This window comes from Phocoena phocoena, chromosome 1 (assembly GCF_963924675.1).
Source record: "Phocoena phocoena chromosome 1, mPhoPho1.1, whole genome shotgun sequence".
NCBI lineage: Eukaryota > Metazoa > Chordata > Mammalia > Artiodactyla > Phocoenidae > Phocoena > Phocoena phocoena.
This window is the reverse complement of record NC_089219.1, coordinates 136277388-136300096: the sequence shown is the minus strand read 5'-3', so window position 1 is coordinate 136300096 and position 22709 is coordinate 136277388. Positions and strand designations below refer to the sequence as shown.

At 54.1% G+C, this 22709-nt stretch overlaps 1 protein-coding gene across 1 annotated transcript in view; it reads right to left on the bottom strand.

Moving 5' to 3' along the window:
• Positions 1–22709, bottom strand: part of QSOX1 (quiescin sulfhydryl oxidase 1) — a 39820-nt gene that overhangs the window by 4956 nt on the left and 12155 nt on the right. Inside the window, exons 3-10 of the mRNA XM_065882449.1 lie at positions 15813–15858; positions 15159–15261; positions 12716–12806; positions 9930–10075; positions 8140–8274; positions 5708–5837; positions 2222–2344; positions 1077–1224 (exon numbers count right to left, since the gene is read on the bottom strand). Coding sequence (XP_065738521.1) covers positions 1077–1224; positions 2222–2344; positions 5708–5837; positions 8140–8274; positions 9930–10075; positions 12716–12806; positions 15159–15261; positions 15813–15858 — 922 coding nt within the window. The remainder of the gene's footprint in view (positions 1–1076; positions 1225–2221; positions 2345–5707; positions 5838–8139; positions 8275–9929; positions 10076–12715; positions 12807–15158; positions 15262–15812; positions 15859–22709) is intronic.

Genomic DNA, 22709 nt, shown 5'->3' with positions numbered 1-22709 from the left:
TCACCAATCAGGTCTCAGCACAGGGGTCCCTCCTCCGAGAAGCCTCCCCCAGTCAGAAACCCTGTCTAAACACAGCATCCCCTCCCCCACCGCTTGGCTCTGTCTTCTTCACCGACTCACCATCACACCTGAAATGATCTGTGTGTTTACTGTCTGTCTCCTGCCACTGGACTATTGTCCCCTTGAGGCAGGGACGTCTCCCTGTATGCACTGCTGTACCCCACCCCTAGAGCAGGGCCCGGCTCTTTGGAGACACTCCGTAAATCCGGGCGGACAGACTGGCTGGCTGTCAGCACACCCGGCAGCTCCCCCTGTTCCCTCTGTCCCTGCACAGGCCGTCTCCTCTGTCGGGGACTCTTGTCCATCATTCCCCCTCACTTACCTCCTCCCACCCTTCCCGACGGCGTAGAGCGTTCCCTCTCTTCCACCCGCACATCCTGCTCTCCCCCTGGGCCCTGGCAGGCTGCATGGCAGCCCTGTGCCCACCTGTCTCACAGCCCACTGGGAGCAGGGACTGCCTCTTCCTCCTTTGTATCCTCCAGGCTGGGCCAGGGCCTGGCGTCAGCCTGGTCCCTCCGTGAGCTAGATGCCCACCCACCCGTTCAGTCGCTGTGTGCGGCTGTGGGGCAGGGTGGGTCGTGGAGAGCAGCTGCATGGTTTGGGGATGAAACAGGGCAAAGGGGGAAAAGTACTTCCCCAGGTTCCCCTAGAAAATGATTTTTCAGTGGGAAGTGCAGTAACATTGTTCAGAGTCTACGGTATCAGCTGCATAAACTGTGAAATAGACATAGTTCTTTTCTTTATGCGAGTATAAAAAATAGAACCAGAACTCTCTCGGGAAGACTAAAAATAAATCAGGCTTATGGCTACAAGAAAGCCGGGGAGCAGCCTCACGCCCGTTGGTGGGGCACCACCTTGGGGGCAGCAGGTAGGACTGAGTGGCTACTCCAGGCCCGCTGCTTGTGTGTGGCCAGCTGCAGAGGAGGACTCCCCTAAATTCAGGCCTGCAGCAGGGATCCAGCGGAGGGCAGGACAGGGCCGGCTGAGGCACAAGGGGTGCACAGGCCCAGACTCACCTGTTTCTCGTGAGTGGTCTACATTTTGCCGAGCTGCCTCCGTGGTCAGGAAATGGAAGACGACCCACAGGGAGCAGGGAAAGCCGCGGAAATGCGGCTGACTCCCTTGGCAGCCTACCCAGTTCACCTTGTCGGCAATCAGAGCACCCTAAGGGACACATACAAGCATGAATGCATATGTGGAGAAGAAAAAGGAGCTGGCGTGGGAAGTGGGGAGGGCAACTTGCAGAAGACTCCAGGTCAGCACAGAGCCCCAGAACAAATGGTCCCTTTCTCAGTTTATCACCTTGAAGGTGGCATTTCCCTTCCACTGGCGACACCCGTCAAAGGAGCAGTAGGTCTGAGAACCCGTGACACAGACCGGGTCACATCGTTACTCTAGCCTTAGCCTCCCCTCTGTAGAACGAGGGGGGTCATCTCTAAGGTCCCGTCAAACTTTGACACCCCACATGTCTGTGAGGTTCTGCACCTCTCCTGGCTGACGTGCCCACCTTTGTGAGAGCAGGAGCCCAGAAAGCTGCCCCTGGACAGAAGCATTGCTGAGGAGCACAGCATGCCAGGGAGCAACAGAGGGCTGGAATTAAAAGCTCTCTCACCGGGCTTCCCTGGTGGCACAGTGGTTGAGAGTCCACCTGCCAATGCAGGGGACGCGGGATCGTGCCCTGGTCCGGGAGGATCCCACATGCCGCGGAGCGGCTGGGCCCGTGAGCCATGGCCGCTGGGCCTGCATGTCCGGAGCCTGTGCTCCGCAACGGGAGAGGCCACAACAGTGAGAGGCCCGCGTACCGCAGGAAAAAAAAAAAAGCTCTCTCACCACCGGGGTCTCACAACTGGTTCTAAATCTCAGCCCAACCACTTACGGGTTGTATGATCTTAGACAACTTATTTGACCTCTGTTTCTTCATCTGCTAAATGGGGATAATATCTGCCTTCCACTCATGCTGCAAGGATTAAATGAGGTCTGTACAGAGAGGGCTCAATAAACAGCAGTTTACTCGCTCCTAATGGGAGGACCCGACCACGATCACTGCCTCCTCCCTGAGTGCAGGTCGGTGACAGAGGTCAGAGGTGACAGGGTGAAGCCCTTCCACTCCCATAGATATCAAGCATGAGGTGGAGATCCTCCTTAGCCCTCCCACACTCACCTCCTTCCTGCTGTCCAGGGCAGTTTTAAAGAAACCGTAGGGAATTTTCTTTCTCTGCACCTTCTTGAGCCAGTCATTCATGGAATGCAGGAATTTCTGGACCGAGGGCTGGCCAGGGAAGTACTATGGGAGCGATAAGGGGAGAGTGAGAAATAATTCCCCCGGAGTTCCGCAGTCCTGGGGAAGGCCGGGGCCAGGCTGAAGTGGGCCGAGGCAGTTTTTTAGAATGTTCCAAGACCACCGGGAAAACATCCTGCCTAACACCCACATGTGGGTTCCTCACTACCTTTGCTCTGGGGCACCTGCGAAGGCGAGGGGGAGGGGTGGGCAGAGGCGCTCAGTGGGACCAGGCCCTCAAGGCCGCCCCCTCTCCAGGCTGCAGGCTCCAGTTCTGACCCGACCACACGCTCACTGGGAGGAAGGCTGAGCACCTTCCTGTGTCGCTGCCCAGGGCTGCTGGGACCCCTGGGCCACACGGGCCTCTGTTCAGCCCATCTTCTGACAGAGCAGCTGACTCGCTAACTGACCAGCTGGGCGAGGCTGGCAAATGGCCTTTCATTTGTATTCCACGGGCTGCCAATGGGGACAAGGCAGTGCAGGGGCTTGAGCCGAGATCCAAATCTTGATGGGAACTCCCAACAGTCTCTGAGGAGCATGAAAAGCCACTCTGACAATAAGTCAACTCAAATCGGATTAGTATCAGCACTTTAAAACCACAAGGACTCCAGGGACGAGGATGGATGCCTGTGTGCGCACACCGCACGCACAAACACACCCAGGGAGGGGGGAGGAGGGAGAGAGAGGGCTGCAGTAGCAGAGCAGGTCAGATAAACCACGAAGAGGCAGGTCGAGAGGGCAACATGGGAGGAAAAACAGCAAAGAAAAGCATTTGTGAGAAGAAGGGTGCTGGAGACAGGAATGATCCCTAAACAGAAAAACCTGCCAAGGGACCCAGTCCTCTGAGAAAGTCATGGCGTATTCTTATCTCCAGGCTGGACACTGTCCCCCAGCAGGAGAAGTGGCCGGAAAGAATCCTGTGCTTTGACACGCTCCCTCTTGGTCAGCTCACACGGGCCTCTAGGCTCTCAACACAAATTTACAGCTTCAAGTCAGCGTTTCTCACTGACCTTCACCCATCGTCCTGATTTGGAAGGATGACGCCCTCTAAGGCCACGGTGTCAGGAGGAAGGATGAATTAAGGGGCTCTGGGCTACAGGGAGTCACCCTGCGCCGGGAGCAGGGAAACCCTGGTGACCACACGCCACCCAGTGGCCAGTCCTGCCAGCCGCTTCCGTGAGGGAGCAGGGAGATCCCGGGCTGGGCCGCAGGGCAGTGCCTCCCAACCGGCCATACTCACAGTTGACAGGTCTCTAAGGCTGAGCAGGCAGAGTGAGCTCTACTCACTCAGCCTTTCAGTGCTCCACACACGTAGTGCATAAGGGTGTGGGTTAGATGAGACGTAGGCGCAAATCTCAGCTCAGCCACTCACCGGCTGGAGGACCTCGGACAAGGTGCTTTACCCCTCTGGGCCTCCATTCCCCTCTCTGTGATGGGATAATGCTAGCACCCACCCCGTGGAGTCTGTTCTGAGAAATGCAGATAAGCTAAAACACAAAGCAGTACCTTGCAGAGTCTGACACCTTGTCAGAGCTCAGGAAACGGTAGCTGCTACTATTATTGCTACTCAGGATAAAGCTACCCAGGCAAGGGTAGGGCCAGAATACTCCGCAGTCTCCAGGGGCTGGGCTGCTCAGCAGATACCCCTGAGCCCGTGCCCCCCAGCCCTCCACTTTCCTCTCTGAGGGCCCTGGCTTCTGGCAGGAAGGACTCCTTCACCCCAAACTCAGTTCCAGCATTGCTGAGGGCAGAAGCTCGGCGGGCACCACTGAGAGGGTGCTGCTTAAGCCTCTGCCCCACTCGGGCATTTCCTGGGTCTCATTCTTTTCCCTCACAGTGGCTGCAACAGTCCCACTGGGAGCCAAACCCAAACGAGCTTTGAGTCCAGCTGAGAGATGCAAGCAGTGCACAATAATTCCCCTGGGATGAGTTCTTCAGAGTGGATTGGACGGGGGGGGGGGGGGGGCGGGGTAAGGGGACCCCTCTCTGCTTCCTGGGGCCCTGCCTCATGTGTCAGGCAGGAAGACAGCACACAGAACTACTCGAGGACTTTTCCCCTCTGATCCTCTGGGTCAGCCACCCTGGGCCTCGGCAACTTGAGGACCAAGCGGCTCACAAGGCCTCTGAGGAAAGGCTCTATTATCAGACTGGGCTGAAGAACAGGGGCCCAGTCTGCGTGGAACATCTGAGGGGGGCTGCAAGCTGTCTTGCCTTAGACTGGAACAGCACCGTGACAAGCACTTGCCACCTCACAGGGTCCTCGGTGCAACCACAGATGCCCGTCACTAAGCCAAGTGGACCAGAGGGCCAGGACTGGTGAGGAGGGAAGAGGGACCAGGCTGGCGGCAGTTCCCGAGGGAGAGGCGCAGGCCACCCCCAGAGGTAGTCCCAGCTGCCCGCAGACCTGCGCCAGAAAGAAGGGGCTCAGACCTGGCTCCCGGGGGCCGAGGGTGGCTGAGTCAGCAGTCAGCCTCTGAGGGGGACCAGAGCCCGCACCTGACTCAGCAAGTCCTCGGCAGACAGAGCATCGGGATTTAAGTAGGGCAGCACTGGCAGTGGACCTGCAGCCGCAGAGAAGGATGCCGGGAGGGAGGAGGCGGCAGGTGCAGAGGGAAGAGGCAGCCCACATCTCATCTTGAGAGACGAGCAAGGAGTGTGGCAGAGAAGGGGTACAGGCTCTAAAGCTGGGACCCCAGTTCAAATCCTGGCCACGACACCACCAAACAGGAGGCCTAAGGCACATCACTTGAGCAACCTGTACTTCTTAAATGGGGGTGGCACCTGCCACCCTGCGGCGAGATTAAGAGGTTTAAATGCCTGACACACATCAGGTCCTCAGTAAGGAGGAGCTACACTTGGAGAAGTAGCCATGCTGGCAGGAAACTACAAAGGAATAAGGAAGGCACGGCTAAGGCCAGGGAGCTGCGTCAGACTTTGGCCAGGGTCTGGGAGGGAAAAGAGGAGATTCAGAAAAGCCTTCTTTCCTTCACTGGGGTCCACGGGTCCTGCTTTCCCAGTGACCGCAGCAGGGAGTGAGAGGCTGCACTCCAGGCTCAGCCTGAGGTAGAGGACTCAGGCAGGCAGAGCCAGCTGGGAATATCCCCAGGGCATCAGGCCCTGGGTCCCACCCACCCCCTGCACAGGGCGGGGTGGGGGAAGGGGGTTGTCCCTGGTGGTACGGGGCTGACGGGAGGAGGGCGCAGACCGCAGGGTAGCAGCCCACAGTAGACTGGGACAGCCGCGGGTCCAGGTGTCCAGCCCGACCGCGAGCTCCTGAGGGAGGGGCTGGCCCGGCGCCTGCTTCAGGGATGCGCACTGATCCCGTGTGGTGTGGGGCTGCCGGACAAGGGAGGGCAGGGTCCTGCTCACCTGGGCCAGCACCGCCATGAACTTTTTCAGGGCCGCCAGGCGCTGCCCCTCCAGAACAGAGAACTTGGACACTTCTACCTGGAGGATGTAGTACAATGCAGATTCCAGGTCAGCCATGTAGATCTTGGAGCTAAGGACCCAGAAGGAGCCAGAGAGAGAAAAGGGTATTAACCATGGGGCAGGGGCTGGGGAGAAGCACCCAGGGCCAAAGGGAGAGAAGAGGAGGCACTACTGATGGTCACAGAGTCCTGTGAGTTAGCACTTGGGGTTGGGGAGGGAAGGATTGGGAGTTTGGGGTTAAAAGATGCAAACTATTACACATAGGATGGATAAACAACAAGGTCCTACTGCATAGCAGAGGGAGCTATATTCAATATCCTGTGATAGACCATAATGCAAAAGAATGTCTGTCTGTGTATAACTGAGTCACTCTGCTGTACAGCAGAGATAGGCACAGCATTGTAAATCAACTACACTTCAGTAAAAAAATAAAATAAAATAAAATAAATAAGTTAGCACTTGGCTCTGCCAGTAACTACCTGTATTATCTTGGGCAAATTACTTAACTTCTCTGAGCCTCAATTCCTTATCTGTAAGATGGGGATAGTAATAACTTGCTCACAGGTAGGTTGCTGAGAGGATTAAACAAAAGCACAAATGTAAAACTCTCAGCAGCTCCTGGCACAGAGTAGGGTTCCCCCTCTGCAGGCCCAGGGCCAGCCTCTCCCATCACTCACTAAAGGTGTTTTTATCAGGCCACTAGTAGAAGGTTGAACTTCATTCTCTGTTCTGAACAAAGATCCCTAGGGACAGACAAGTAGACCAACAGGGGCGCACCCACACAACATGGCTCGAGAAGCTGGGTGCTCTTCGAAAGACCAAGGGTTTGCTGCCCGCCAAGGCTGAGAATGGGGTTGGGGAGAAGGGGAAGCGGGGTTTACATTTATTTTGGCTGACGTCCTTACAGCTGCCAGACCCTGGGCATCAGGGCTCCATCTTGCACCTCTCGGGCTGACCCCAGCCCTGGGGGAAGGGCTGCAGGATCCAAGCTGGCTGCTCCACCCCGTGCCCATCACGCTCTTCTGAGATCTGGGCTCAGGGTCCTCAGGGAAGGGCTGCTTCTCTACCCCTGCCTCCTGACCCCTAGATTCTTGCCTCCTTCTATGGTGGCCTAGCTCTGGGAGCTTGGGCAACTCAACCTGCCTCTCCAGCCTCAGTGATCTCACCTGTAACATGGACTCCTGCCCCACCTGCCTCCTGAGGTGGTGGGACGCCAACAAGGTCAGCTGACGGGGTGGGCACTGTGGCCACCTGCGCTTTACCCTGGTGCCAAAGTCCCCTCCCTCTGCTCCACTTCCATGTCCTGGGGCCTCAGTTTACCTCTCCGTTCCTGTGTTATGCCTTGAGGAGTGGCCCCCTGGCTAGAGGAGATAATGGACGGAAGCGCCCAGCAGAGCCTGGCACATAAGACTAGAAGTGTCAGCCGTAAGAGCAATCGGACTGATCTGAATAACCATGGTTTGAATGATTATGACGAGCGTACCCACCGCTTGGCTTCTCTTTCCTTCCCACCTGATTTACTACAAACCTCTCCACCGGCACTTTCCACCCTTAGAGTCTCTCGTGTTGGGATGCAAAATCCTTCCCGAAATCCAGTGACCCTGCCCCCAGTTCTCTGGTGCAGCCCCCTTGTGGAAGCCGCTCTCTGGACTCAGCTCTGAGCTGCCTGGTCAGCCATTTCCACGTGGTACCATGCTGGGGGCCAGAGCAAGAGGTCTACAGCCCCATCTCCCTGCCCAACAAGCAGAAATTCTACCACCAGGGCACAGCCAAGGAGCCTCAGAGAGAAGTTACCTCGTGCTTACAACTGTGCATGATGACACTGGCTATCTTGAAAAGTAGTGAGCTTCCTGACACCAGAGGCATTCAAGTGAGGTCGGGTGCCTTCCTAGAAGGGATGCTGCTAAGGGACTGTAAACTCTGGGCAGGGCTTGCATCTGCCCTGCACAATCGGTATTTATGGTGCCTAGCACATAGCAGGTACTCAAAAATCTGTGCTGAAGAAATAACTGCTTGGGTGGGAAGTTGTTTTGGAGGCTGCACATTATCCTTTCAAGCTGATTCTACTTGGTCTCGAATAGAGTTAAGCTTAAGGAACGTGCGCATCGGAAAGTATGCGTTCCATCATGAAGAATACAGTCAGCAGACGCTGCCACCTCCGCACATTTAAGACTCTCTTGTGCGTGGCCAGCGGCCGGGGGCCCCCATAGGCCAAGGCCAGCCCTCTGTGGGTCTGGGCTCAGTATGACACGTGCCAAGCTTGTGACAAGGAACAGAGTGTGGAAGGACGGGGGCGGGGGGGGTGTGTGTGTCTGTGATTAGAAGAGAGGGTGGGGAAGGGAAGGGAAGAGGAGGCCCAGGCGTGGCCTTACGGATCTGCAACTTTCCACACGGTAGGGGCTATGGTTCTAGAGGTGTTCGGCGCAGCCGTGGTGGGGACACTCTCGCTGGTGTCCCTGGAGAACCTCTTCAGGTACATGGTGTAGAAGAACCTGGATTCCATAAGCCTGTGAGGGAAGGGAACCATGGGGGAGAGGCAGTGAGCAGGGAGGAACAAAACCCCAGAGCTAACTCGCGGCAGGAGCGGAGGCGGGTGGCTCACCAGACAGGAATGTTCATTCAGAAATATTTGAACCTGGTTCGGTCTTATCCTCAGTGAGGTAAAAATTGGGGCAGCCCTGCCTCACGTTAACCTTTCTATTCACTGCTCATGCTGCGGAAAGCCTCTCTGACACCAGTCTGAAGTCAAAACCCCACCTGGAAAAGCGGCTGGGCCCGTGAATTCCTCAACCCGCCTCGGAGAGGTGGGGAGACAGGGCACCTTCGGGAGCAGGAGGGCCCTCTGGGGACAGCGCTCCTTCTGGCCATGGACCGGACGGTGGGTTTGACGACCCTCCCCAGAGACCAAAGCTACAAAGTGGCACATGGCCTCAAGGAAGCTCACAAGCTTGCTCCAAGGTACCCGAGGTGACATTACTCCCCAGGGAGGTCAAGGGAGTTTGATACACGATTTTTAAAAAGTAGCAGCAATGACCCCAAACCCTTTTGATATCTCTCTCTCTCTCTCTCTCTCTCTCTCTCTCTCTCTCTCTCTCTCTCTCTCTCTCTCTCTCTCTCTCTCTCTCGGCAGGCGGCGCCTCCTGGTCAAGGGCCCTGTGGGGAGCGATGTGACGACTAGCACCGTGACGGGACACCCCAGGGGACCTGGCACAGGGAAGCACTGTTTTCCACTCCACTGCCCCGGCCCAGTGTTTACAGCCGAGCAGGTACTTCAGAAGCAAGCGTCGTCACAAACCATTTTCCCCTCCGCCAGCTCCAAGAGAGGAAACAATGCCTCCGCTCCCCACCAGGACCGGCACTTCCTGACCCTCCCTGTCCCCGCGGCCGTCGTCCTGCCCACCCCCACCCCCCGCCCCCCACCAGCGCTCTCTGACGAGGCCTGGCCCAGTGCTGCCAGGTGACTGGGGCCGGGTGAGGGCGAGTGGCCGCGCTGCCCAGCCCTGGTGCAGGAGGGCACTAATGACTCTGAGGAGTGGCCCACTGGACATCTCAGGACAGCCTTGGTCTCCCTGGTCCTCGCACTCCTGCCTGCAGGGCCGGGTGGACATCAATCATCTGCCCAGGGAGGGCACTGAGGCACCATCTGGCGCCATTCAGCAGCGGGAGCCTGACAGAGGGGCTACGGCTGGCCTGATTGTTCTCTCTTGGCATTTCGGAACTGGCTATTGTCTGGCTCCTAATGAACTTTTCTGCAATTAGAAAACCAAAGGGAGGGAGGGTCAGGCGTAGCTGAGTGCTTGCCAGGCACTTGCAGACTGCCAATGAGTCTGTCTGTGGAGAGAGGAGGATGGGGAATAGGGCCAGGGCCGCGGTGGGGATGGGGCAGAAGCACCAACGCTGGGTGTTGAGCACGCCGGGGACCTGAGGCTGAACTGCAGAGCTGGGGGCAGCGTTCTGGGCCCGGACTCCTGGCTGTAGCATGCCCACCACCCCACCCACCGTAGGCAGATATCTGCTTCTCCTGCAGAGGGTGCCCATGACTCCTCGGAAGACTCACAGGAGAAAGAACCCGTCAGCCCCTGTGAAAGGCTGGCAGCCTCTTGAGGCAGGAAGAAAGGAGGAGCGTGGGGAGAGGGGAGAGAGGGGGCAGAGAGACACTCACACGGGGACCCGGAAGGAAGAGCCATTCCGAAACAGCAGGTAGCAAGATGGGAAGTTCGTGACACCAAACTCGTTCACCACGTCATGCTGTGTGTTGAGGACCCTGCGCACCACTATGCCCCGGCGCTGAGACAGGTCCAGAGTCACCTGCAGAGACAGTGGGACACTTGGTGGTGGGTAGGCCAAGCCACTGGACAGAGGGAAGGCCTGAGCAGGCACCTGGGTGGCAGCTGTGCTCTAGCCAGACTCGAAACCTTTCCAAGAGTAGACTATCGTGATGAGTGAGAGTCTCCTGCCGCCAACTACATCTGCCCCACTGTAAGGAGTGCAAATGCTACCTGCTCGGAACGGTGTGGACCACACATCTTGAATCCTTGAGGACAGTCCCAATTTGGTGTAATTTTCTTTCCAATGAGAACAATTTGTAAAAGGCATAAAAAGATGTGGTTTTCAAAAACACACAGGCACCCCAATGTTCACTGCAGCACTATTTACAATAGCCAGGTCATGGAAGCAACCTAAATGCCCTTCAACAGACGAATGGATAAAGAAGAGGTGGTACATATACACAATGGAATATTACTCAGCCATAAAAAGGAACGAAATTGGGTTATTTGTAGAGACGTGGATGGACCTAGAGACTGTCGTACAGAGTGAAGTAAGTCAGAAAGAGAAAAACAAATATCGTATGCTAACGCATATATGTGGAAGCTAGAAAAATGATGCAGATGAACCTGTTTGCAAGGCAGAAACAGAGACACAGATGTAGAGCATAAACATATGGACACCAAGGCAGGAAAGCAGAGGGTGGGCTGAACTGGGAGATTGGGATTGACATATATACACTAATATGTATAACACATAACTAATGAGAACCTGCTGTATAGCACAGGGAACTCTACTCAATGCTCTGTGGTGACCTAAATGGGAAGGAAATCCAAAAACGAGGGGATACATGTATACATATAGCTGATTCACTTCGCTGTACAGCAGAAACTAACACAGCATTGTAAAGCAACTATACTCCAATAAAAAAAAGTAAATTAAAAAAGTGTATGTATCTGATATTTGGAAGAAAAGTGATTTCAGTTTTGTTCTGATATTTGTAAGACTTTGTCTACATTCCAAATCGGAAAAACATACTTAGACGTGACGATTTTATTTTTAGAAAGGATTAAGAAGGAGAAATATACTGTTAGGTAATATTTATTAAATAGGTATTATGTTCTGTATATAGACTGTTTCATTTAATCTTCAAAATAATACTTACTATGAAATAGGAACAATTACTAGGAGACCAAGCCAGGTGGTGCAGTATACCATGGCTGCTTGGGTTTAAATCCTGCCCCCCCCAGACTAAACCTCTCCCAGACTCAACTTCCTTACTTGCAAAATTGTAATAACAATACCCACCTCCAAGGGCTGTTAAGAAGACTGAATGGGCTAATTTTATAAAAGTGCTTCTAACAATGACTAGCAAATAGTTATGTACGTATTTCTTTAAAAAATAAAACTCCTATGGTATAGGACGCAAAACCGAAGCTCAGCAGTGAAATCACGTGATCAGGTCACACATGTAGCAAACGCCTGAGCTGGGCTGTAAATCCCAGATCGATCTGCCTCCAGAGCTGGGGCTCTTGGCCATCGTGCCCTCCTGACTCTCAAACTAACCACCCCTGGGCACCTCTGCATGGACACGGGACCAGTGCCCTTGGTTACTAGGGGAATGGGGGAGGGTAGGAGGAAGAGCTGATTCCAATGAACATTTATCAATCACCTGTACAGGCATGACCCCAGGCCTGGAATGGGACTCCTTCAGCAAAGCTCCCTGCCCATCCCACCTCCATGCTTCCCCTCTCGGGGCTGAGAGGTCTGGAGACAGCTCAGAGCGTTCAACTGTGCTTGGGGAGTTTCAGGAGGAAAACCATTCGGAGTCAACAGTGGTGTTTAATTTCATTCCCTCTCTCTCTACCTCCTTGCACTGCCTTGGAACTTCTCCCAAGCACCGACCCTGTCCCACCTCTGCATCTGGGAAAAGCCCAGTGGCCAGCGAAGTCCATGAGGCAGCGGTGGAACGGCAGACTCTCTGCATCAGGCCGGGGATGGATCTTTATAAAGCACGTACTCTGTGCCAGTTACTCATCCAGGCTCTTCCTCTAAACCGCCTCACTTGATGTTCCCAAACATACTCTGAAAAAAGGTAACTGTCACCACTTCAAAGGTAGGGAAATGAAGCTCAAGAAAGTTGAGTAACGTGATCAGAGACACAGCACATAAGTGATGAAGTGGAGATTCCAACCCGCCTGATTCTGTTATCTGCTTCACCTGGGAAGGGACACCGTTTCCTCAAGAGGGACTAGAGGCTCCTTGATGTTCCCTCCCCCCCAGATTTTTTACTCCAATTCTTTGCGGGCGAGGTAGTGTGGAAATAACACAAGCTTTGGAGGCAGACAGACCTGGTTTGAAGTCCTGCTCTACCAATTCACTGGCTGTGTGATCTTCGACCTGTTATTTGACCATCTTCGTTAATTAGAAAGATCAGCAACTACGTGTGTCAGCAATCTCGTGCAATGCTCAATAAACAGCAGGTGTTATCATTCTCAGTTTCCACGAGGAAGATCCAAGCAGACATAAAGGCTTTAAACAGAAAGGTCCAGCTCCTACACTTCCCGTTTCCCCCAGCAGGGGTCAGGCCAGTGCTGGGCTAAGAAGCGCACAGGAACAGCCCTGCTCTTGGCTCTCTCCCAGCGGCTATGAAGGAGCTGTGGGACCCTGCAGGCAGCTCACCTCTCTACCCAGGTAGGAACCTTCCCTTTCAAAGATCAGGGCCAGGTAATCTTCATCATTTCTTGCAAAGAATCCAGTAATCTCCTCCAGCCTGCAAGAGACAATGCTGGCAGTCACTCTCTCTGTGGTGGGAAGAAAGCAAAACTGCTGGCGACAGCAGACGTGGCTGACCCAGTACCATGAATGCGGCCACACACACCTCCTCCTCTGTTTGCACACAAGACTTCGAGGAAGTCTCTCCATGCCAGCCCTCCAGTGGGAGTAAACCAAACCCTGAGTCTCAAAAGACGCTCTCTGCGTATTACCGAAACCTGGTTCTTCACTTCACACACCTATTTGGGTTGTTTTTTCAGAGTCAGGAGTGCGTACGGGCAGTCTAAGGAGGAGACCGGGGGAGGCACGCTTTGAGACCAGGTGTTTCTATGCTCTGGGTAAGGCCCAGGCTTAGAGGGCAGTTTTTATTGGTCGCCTAAGAACCTGGTGTTTATTACCCATCGGACACAAGCCTTGATCTGTGCTAAGTCACTACCAACTGGGAGATGTGCTTTTTCCACTCCTGGAGCAGGCATACGAAAGGAACTAAAGAATCAGAAAGTCCTGGGTACAGGAGATCTTAGAATCTATCTAATCTTATTTTAAGATTTTAACCTCCTTATTTTAATACGAGGAAACTAGGGCCTCAGGATGAAGGTGGAAATTAATAAGAAGGCAAATCTTATTATTCCCCCCAAATCAAAGAATTAAGATACAAGCTGTTTTAAAAACGCAGAGTTTCAATAGAAAACAACTGCATGATACAAAAATGATTTGTTCCCTTATTTCAAGTAAAAGCAGAACATCATCAGACATGTAACAGGAGACAACAGCATCTACTTTTGTCCCCAACCTGATGACCTATTTCCCTCCTCTGGATCCAATGATGTGGCAGTGGTTACCTCCAAACAGAAGGCGCAACATGGGGCCAGTGGAGCCCAGCCCAGCCCAGCAACAGTACAAACGCCATGCCAGAGAGGTGGGGGCCAGAGTGTACCCCAGTGGGTGGATGGTCACTGACAGCCCCTGGGGTGGTAGCAGGTGGCCTCTCAGGCAACTTCCCCAGACCTCCCCAAGGCTGGCAGAAGAGCGAGCCCACAGACGGCTGACCATGTAACTCGCCCCCATCCTGTCCATTCCCACTCACACTTCTGGAAGAGGCAGCCCACCTTCCACCACAGGTCCCCGCCTCCTCCCTAAAGCTCTCTAGAAGGATCACTTTGAGAGAGGCTGGCAGGTTTACCTGGCTGGTTGCTTTTGAGATCTTCTGGGCTGAAAAGGCACCATGAGGGAGGGTGGGTGTAAGAAAGAGAGAGACGTAGAGACACGATCATTGAGAAATGGAAGAAGGAGCGAGGTGTTTCCTGGAGAGATGGGGTCTGGCTGTGGAACCCCAAACCAAGACCATATACTCAGTCCAGGGGCTCCATGAGGCCCTCTGGGAGGATGGAGAATTGGGAAAGATGATAAAAGAATCATTGTGAGTTGGATTCAACACCAACTGACACTTGGAAACACAGTCCCTCAGCAGGGCCTCAGCTTTCCAGACACCAGCAGACTTAGTGTGGGCGCTGAAGCCCCAGTGTTTGCCTCCTGAGGCCTTCTCAGCATCCGGAACCTTGACTGTGTTCTGTGGCTGGGCTCCCTCTAGCAGCCCCAGCTGGTACTTGGATTTGCTCCTTCTTGGCCCCTTAAGGTGGGCTTTCTCCTATCCGGAGTTCTCGTCCAGAAGGGCAGGACCTCGTGTTTTCAATCTACCTGTCTCCCTCTGTGGGAGAGTTAGAGTGAGACACCGTGCACCTCATTATCCTGTTTTCCTAGAATGGAGGCGATCTTGGAAGGCTGCCGGGCAGGTAGATATAGGGCACCAGCCACCTGATGCTCTGCAGCCCAGGGAGGAGAGTCACCTCCCCATCCCCCGGTCACTGCTATGGCTCAGGAAATGAGCACCTTCATTTTACAGGGCTTTGTGCTTCTCAGTCCCCCATCCCCTTTCCTCTAAACGGCATCTGGTCTCCCTTTTTCCTCCCCACGCCCACCCTCTCAGGGACCCTCCCTGGGTTAGATCATGTGAAATCCAGCTGCATCCCTCCGATATTCCAGGTTCTGAGAAGCAGCAGCAGGTATGACCCAGAGAACCCCTCCCGTCTTTTCCTTCCCACTGGGTGGCTTGGGCCCTTGCATCCCTGTCAGCCCCAGGAAGTCAGGGCTCCTCGGGTAGGACCTCCAGCAATGGGAAGCCCTCCACCAGCTGCTCCAGGCAGCTCTGGGCTCCAGTCCACTGGAGTGTCCACCACTCAGGCAACAGGAAGAACCAGCCCGGTCCCCAGCCCTGCTGCCCCCACTGTCCTCTCACTGCCAGGCCTGCCATCCTGCCACACTGCCCTGGGCCTGCCCCAGCCCCAAATACCTGGCAGGCTTCAGTGGGGGACAGGCGGAGGGCCACGTGTCACTATGGGACTCCAGGGCGTCAATGAGCCTCTCCCGCAGCATCTGCACGTCAGCACCAGCCACTGTAAATGAAGATGGACACAGGCAGGGGCGTGAAGAGAGGAGAATGAATCCCAGTGCCCTTGTCAGCTTGCCTCATGGAAGCAAAGGGCCCAGGGCATGAGCTGAGCAAAACAGAGCACATCTCAGTCCTCCTCTGTACGAGGGGCGGGGGCATCCCACCCCTGTGGTCCTAAGCATGGCAGGGGGACCCATCCCTCAGGGCAGGCGAGAGTCCCTCAGACCTGGGCCCTGAGGGCCCTCCCCACGCTATCTGGCTGCCCCTCTGCGTGTCAACCCCACTTTGACAAGAAGGGCTATTCTGGGAACATGTGACCCTCCCTGCTTCCCGGATAGGCCCAAATGGAAGGGCTTCTTCAGCCTTGTTTTCCCAAAGGCATCTTCCAGGCTGGCTGGGAACGACATTTCCAGGGAAACAAATTTGGCTTTCACTGGGGACCTCCTCACCCTGCAGACCTAGGTGGGCTCTCTTCACCCCAGGAGAAGCCCAGGCAACGGAGGGGGAGAAAGATGCTAACGGCGCCAATGAGACCCCGCGAGCTGGGACACCCACCTGACAGTGTAGCTCCTGAGCCGGTCTTGGAAGAGGCCTTAAAGAACTGGAAGCAAACACACAGAAAAGAGTCAGTGGAGCTAAGAGCACAACACCCGCGCCAGTTGAGCGCTCTGTGTTTGAGACCCAGCTGCTTACTAAACGGGGTGACTTTGGGGAAATGACTTAACTTTTGTGAGCCTCAGTTTCTTTATCTGTAAAATGAGAGCAGGAGGTCTCTGCTCTTGGAGCGGGACCCTGGTTCCTCTCTCTGGCATCCTGCATCTGATCCCCACCCTCACAGCTCTAGAGCACCCCGGGAAGCTGCGGCTCAGACACTTGGCTGAGGGGGGTCTGTTTCTACGAAGTGCCAGGACCCGGCACATAGGGACTAGAAAATAGTTGCTCTATAAATAAGTGACGCAGACCCATCTGAAAAAATAAAGTGAAGTCACGTCATACCCCCCGCGCACACCCTGGACAACGTTAGCTGCTCTCTGAGGAGATCTGTCCTGGTTCCTTATCTTGGAAAAGGGGCAGCGAGGCTCATGTCTCTGGCCACTGAGGACTCCCAGCCTGGCTCAGCAGACACTCCAGAAGGGAGGGGTGTCCAGTTTGGTTCTACTGAGGGGTGGGCTTGAGCCCCTGAAGAAACAAGCCTTATTACAGATGGGCCAGTTTAACTCTCTCCCCATGTACATGACACCCAGGCCCAGTCTGTTGCCTCCTTGGGAGAGAGGACAGAGAGAACAGAGGACAACTCCTTAGAATTTGAGCTCCTGTCTAAGCGGTGGGAGAGCTGCCAGAACTCTGGCTTGTGCTCTCCTGGGCTCAGGAGGTAACAGAGTTCAGTTGTCCTGACAGATGGCCACTTAACTGCCTGGGGGAGAGCCTGCAGTCTGGGAAGAGGCCTCCTCTTGAGGTCCCTAACCTCGGGGCTACTTGTAGCCACCTTGGGCCTCTGCCGAGTAGCACGGCTCCTCGGCCTTATCACAAGCTGGTGGCTGAATGCAGGCCCTCAGGTCTACCGGACCTGGGTTCAAGGCCTGGCTCTGCTATGCTCTTGCTGTGTGACCTTGGGCACTCTATTAATCTCTCTGAACCTTCTCATCTTTAAGATGAGGACGACACCATCTACCTTGGAGAATTGCTGCGAGGATTCAATGACAATACATCCAAAGTGCTTAGTACTGTACCTGGTGCACACAGTAAGAAATCAATAAATGTTAACATTATCACTGTTATATCGTCATCAGCCCCTTCCCTTGTTCCTTTGAAACACTAGGAAACGCTGATCGGCTAGATTTGTCGGTTCTAGCCATTTGTAGGCAGAAAACTGAAATCTGGAGGCCACCTGCCCCCCTCATCCACATGAACAACAAAGATGCAGAGGAGCTGCCCATCTCTCCCCACCTGCAACCTTCTCCCGCTACTGCTGACCTCACCTGGACCCTGTTTTATTCTCTCTCTACTTGGAGCATTAATATAAACTTTTATTCTGGGTGAAAACCAGCCACCGACACATGCCACATATATTCATAATAGTGTTCTTCGCAGTCACTGAATACATTTTGAATGAATAAAAGTATATGCTATCCTTATGCTTGTAAAAACGAGCAGAGTTTTCTAGGACTGTGACATGAAATCAAGTAGATAAAGCATGTTAAGGCATTTATGGGCTGACACTGTTTCTCAGGAACAAAATAAAAGACACGCCTATTTGGGGTTTGGTTTGCTCACAGATAATAACCCAGAGGATGACCTTTACAGCTGCAGTTGTTCACAGTGATGGTGCCCTTGTACAGAAAGAATAGACTTCAACTGGCTTCCACAGGCATAAAAACATGACTGACGTCTTGACGCCTTAAGCCATGTGGCTCTCCATGGCTACAGTTGTTACTGTCAGCCACTGTAAAGTAGTGTGGTTGACTCTTCTTCAACCATCAGGTCTCCAAGATCTGAGCAGGTGCCTTATGAAAAGGGGCTGGCATTACTTCCATCAAAGGGCGGCCTTCCCAGACCCCAGCTGAGCCTTCTGAAGGTCCCAGCTGTGGGCAGTGGGGAGTCAGACAGGAGCCTGCAATAGGGGAGTGCAGGAATTCCAAGAGCTCCCCTCCTTCATGAGGTACAGGGCCACAGGGAAGGCCCCCTCCTCTCTCCAGTTACTTCAGTCACGCAGCCTTCCCTTCTGTCCCCAGAAGCTTCCCAGTCACCTTCCAGAACAATGTCACCAAGTGAGGGCTGGTTCCCATACCTCACACTCTAGAGGAACTTTTTCCTATCAATTAATCTCTCTTTCATCTTTCCCCTTGTCTACCAGCTCCTTCCCTATGCCTGCAAACAGGTTCAGATCCTCCTAATCTAAAGTTAAAAAAAAAAAAAAAAAGGACACGAAGGGATGGAGGATGGGAACAGAGGCCTCTCCAGTTGCTGCATGTCCCATTTCCCGGTGCCACCAAATTTCTCAAAACAGTGTCTGTCCTCAGTCCTCTTCCTTCCCGCGAAGCTGGCTGCGGCTCATGCCCCCACCACTCAGCTGGGACCACTCCTGGAAAGCTCGGCTGACCTTCTCTTTGGCTGGTCCAATGACCTTCCAGCCCTTCCTACTCTCTCTGCAGTATCTGATGCTATCACTGCCTGTTTCTCCCCCCTCGGCCAGGGTTTTTTTTTGTGCCACATCTTCCCGCCACTCTCCTTCTTTGCCTTCATGGCCACCTTCACAGCCTTCCCCTCGCCCTTGTCCCAGCCTTGCTCTGGACTCCTCTCCTGTGCCATCTCCTGCCCCCAGTTTCTCCTCCAGCCACGTGTCGGATCATGGCACTCTTCTGTTTAAAAAGCCCTGGGAGGCGCTGTCACAAACGAGGGGCTCAAGCTATGCTTTTGAATGAATGAGTGAATAAATGGGTGAATGGACAAACCAACCCATTGTTTGTCTCCCTTGCTGATGTCATCTACCTTGTCCAAATGGCTTGTGACCTGAACCCCGTCTCAGGTCCTCACCTGTCTTAACTTGTTTCTTCCAGGTGTCAGGGCAGCCCTCCCCCAATACACACACACTCTGCAAGACTGAGTCACCCCTCCCACAACCTGTTTCTCCACCCATGTTCCTTCCCTCACCCAGTGATCGCCCTCCTCCCCATCACCCAGACCAGCATCTCCCTCTCCCACAACGCCTGTGGTCTGTGAACTTGACCTTTGTGATATCTCTTCTACAGTCCTTGAGACCAGTTGCCTTTTCTAGACCAGAGCCTACCACCTACTTACTGGACCACTACAACTGTCTCTACCTGTCCCCGCCTCATGCCCTCAGAAATGGTCATATGCTCCATCTTTTCAAATGATGGAGCCATCACCCTCACTGCCACTTTGTCTGGGTTTCTAAGGGACAGTTCTGGTCTGATCATGTCCCTCCTCCTCAAAGCCCTTCCATGACTCCCTACTGCCAAGGAATAATGTCCAAACTCAGAGCGTTCCAGGCCTTCCAGGATCTGCCTCCACCCACTTACCTCCCACTGCCCCGCCCCCATTCCCTACATTTCAGCTACGATGGACTTGAACCCGCACTTCCCACCCATCCACCTCCCACCTGGGAGGGCAGGACTATAGCTTATTCACCTCTGCAAGCCCCACAGTGCCTGGCACAATGTTTAGGAAACACTCAAAGGACATCTGTTCAGTTGAACAGAGAATCTCTACCCTTTGATCAGCTTGGAAGCTCATGCAAAAATCACATTAAAATCGAGTTAGGGCACGTTTTTGTCCTCTTATGAATCTGCATCCTTATTAATTCAGCTGTTGGAGGCGTGTGTCCTACCCAAGGGAAAGGGCCACCACTCCTTGGAAACAGGCAATTAAGACTCCAGCAGGGAGTTTCCTTTCCTCCAGAAGCGGTCAGCACCCAGTCCCTTTCCTCTCAACACCTGCCACAGGAGCTTCTGCCCTCCCCAACCATGGAGCCCCTGGAATCCTCCCTGTCTCCCCAAAGGCAGGTGACCAGAAGGCATTGGGCAGGTCTTTACCAACCTATCCAGGAGCAACTGCCTTTCCTGGGGGCCAAATAAGGCTAAACAGAAAGCACGCTTTGTAGTGGCAACCATCAATGGCACTGAATCCAAGCTTTCAAAACAAGTTTTAAGGAGAGTGACCTCCAAATACCCTACAGTGAGCCTGCGAGGATGCAGAAGCTTAACTGTTCCTACCTTGTGGACCGTCAGTGGAGGAAAGACCTGGCAGAGGGCAGGTGACTGCTGAGACGGGGGCCTATCTCCTTTTTCCAGAGAGAGGCAGGAGATGTCTTTCTGAGTCCTGTCCTCCTCCCTGACATCTCACAAGAGCCACAAAAAGTAACAGCCCAGACGGTACTCCCCACTCCCAGCCTTGAATTCAAGGACTTGCCATCCCTGGGCTCCCTCCTTCCAGGGTCCTGCCTCAGCCCCGCACAAGAGCCTCTGCTCCAGCCAGACCAGCCTTCTCAACTCCCCACATTGTTCCACCCACATCCTCTGCTCTCACATCCCGCCCACATTCCTCCTCTCTCCCAGCCAAGCTCCACCCACTTGGAAGTCTCCCTCCTCCGGGAACTCCTCCTCCCCCATGAAGTCCTCTTCTGATGTGGGAAGGAAAGAACTCAGTGACCCCAGGCAAACGCCCCCAGCGTTCACCATGTACACATCACTCTGCCTGTCAACTAGCTGGGAGCTCTGAGTGCCCTTGTGCGCAGCGCCTTCCTGTCTGGCCGGCCTCGCTTATGTTTCCGGCCATGGCCTACAGGTCTGGCTTCTCCATGACGATGAGCACAGTGCTGTGCCCCAAGCAAATATTCACTCAACGGCTGTTGATGGATGGACTGCCTCAAATGGGGTGTCACAGAGGGGCTACCACGAGCCCACAGGGCAACAGGAAGGAAGACAACTAACATTTATGGAACTTTGGTTAATACCGCAGAGTGTCTTGGCACTCTCACACGTAAGACCTCATTTCATAGTTGGCAACAATCCTATTAGGTAGATATTATCATCCCATTTTTCAGACAAAGAAACTGAGGCCAGCAGCTAGGGCATTAAATGACTTCCCGAGTCACAGTAAGCAGGGGAGCCAGGATTTGAACTCGTGTCAATTATCTCCTCAGAATCTTGCAAAGGGAAGACTTCTGTCCTCTCCCACCCAGTGCTGCTGCTTCCTGTAATCTTGATCCCGGCCAGGCCTCTGGCTACAAAGGGTGCTACTCCATTACCCACTGAGGGGCACTCCTGCAGCCCACTGGCAAAGCCCCTAGCCCTGAAGTTCCAGCCTCTAGGTCCCCAAGCTCCAGCCAAAACCAGCTTTAAGCTACCTTTCCCTCCCTCCCCTCTGTTCTCTTCCAGATGGGCACCGGCTCCAGTTTGATAGGGCCCTGACACAGCTGGACCGCCTTGCAGGGCCAGTTGTTTGCTAAACAGGCTGGGCTGGTAGAAGCTCACTGTTTGCTCACGGAGACAAGGCGCAGGAGGCAGAGGAAAGGGACAATGACACATGTTACTGGGAGTGGCCATACTCTTGTACGGGCCTGTCCCCGTCATACCAGCGACACTCTCTCCTCCTGTTCAACACATGTCCTCATCTTAGAGCTCTCAGCCTTGATGGGTGGGAGCGAGGACAGGCTCCAGTCCCCAGGGGATGGCAGACAGGTACAGGGCCATCTCTCTGGCCTGCTGGCAGCCAGGCCCACCTCTAGGGTGTACTGCTTCCCAGGGGGTCCAGCCACGCAGCCCACACGCACACCGGGCTCTCAACGGGCCAGAATCTCTGGAGATCTGGAATCTGAGTCGTGTTTTCCAAAAACTAGAAGTAATCTAGTGGTAAGTTGTAAAATCAAGTTAGTGAATCACAGCCAGTACTTTTTAAAAAATACATAGAACAGAAAACAGCACGTACTGCACGCACGAAGAATAGTGTTTTATGAAACACTTGTTTTAGGGATAACAGATACAAACCAACTTCTGGATCTCACTGTAAATGTTGTAGGTCACAGTAACAATGTTTGAAAGCCACTGCTTAGGGCCTTAGAACAGAGACTGATCAGGAGTTAGAACCACTTGCACCCTGGACCAGAGCCCTAAGGACAGGGCACAGAGCCCCTCTCCCTGCCGAAACTGAACTGCAGGCTCCTCAGGAGAGGCTGGGAGGGCTTGGCCGAGGGGAGGTCACAACACTGGTCTCTGGAGCTCGTAAGAAATGCACAGGTCACTACCAGCCCAGCTCAGCCCAGCCCAGCCAGATGCCGCCAGTGTGAAGGCAGTTAAGGAGCCCAGCTTAGGGCCCTGCCAGCACCCCTCCCACAGCAGGAGATGATTAGTCACTTGGGGCACTCAGGCTGTGTGTCCTGAATGACTCAGATAGGTGCTGAGAAGCTTCTGGATCTCCCGACATACCTGGGCCATCTCCTTCCAACCCCCCCAAGCCCCAGCCTCTTTCAGACAGAAACAGAATGCCCCAGGCACCAGCCCCCACCGAACCCCCACAGGATGTCCCGACCTGGCCACGGGACCAATGCCAACCCCCTTCCCCTGTGCAGGGACTCCTGCTGCCACACTGATCTTCCCCCAGCTTCCCACGCGGGGCTGCTTGCCTTGCTTCAGCAGAAGGAACAGAGGGCTCCGTCCTCCCCTTGGAGAGTAATTTTGAATATTTTAAGTTACACATCTTGGGGCCAAGGATAGGACAATGGCCCTGTCATGGAAGCCTTTGACTTAAAAGAGACAGTTGACAGACAATGTCTCCGCTGCCACCTCTAAATGATACGGCAGTAGCTGTTGGCTCAGGACACTTCCCCAGGCCAGCTGAATGGGGGCTTAGGCCCTGACCGTAAGTGGTAACAGGAGCGTGGGAGGGAGCCCTCTGGGGCTGTGGAAACCCTGAACGCAGCAGGATTTCACTGGC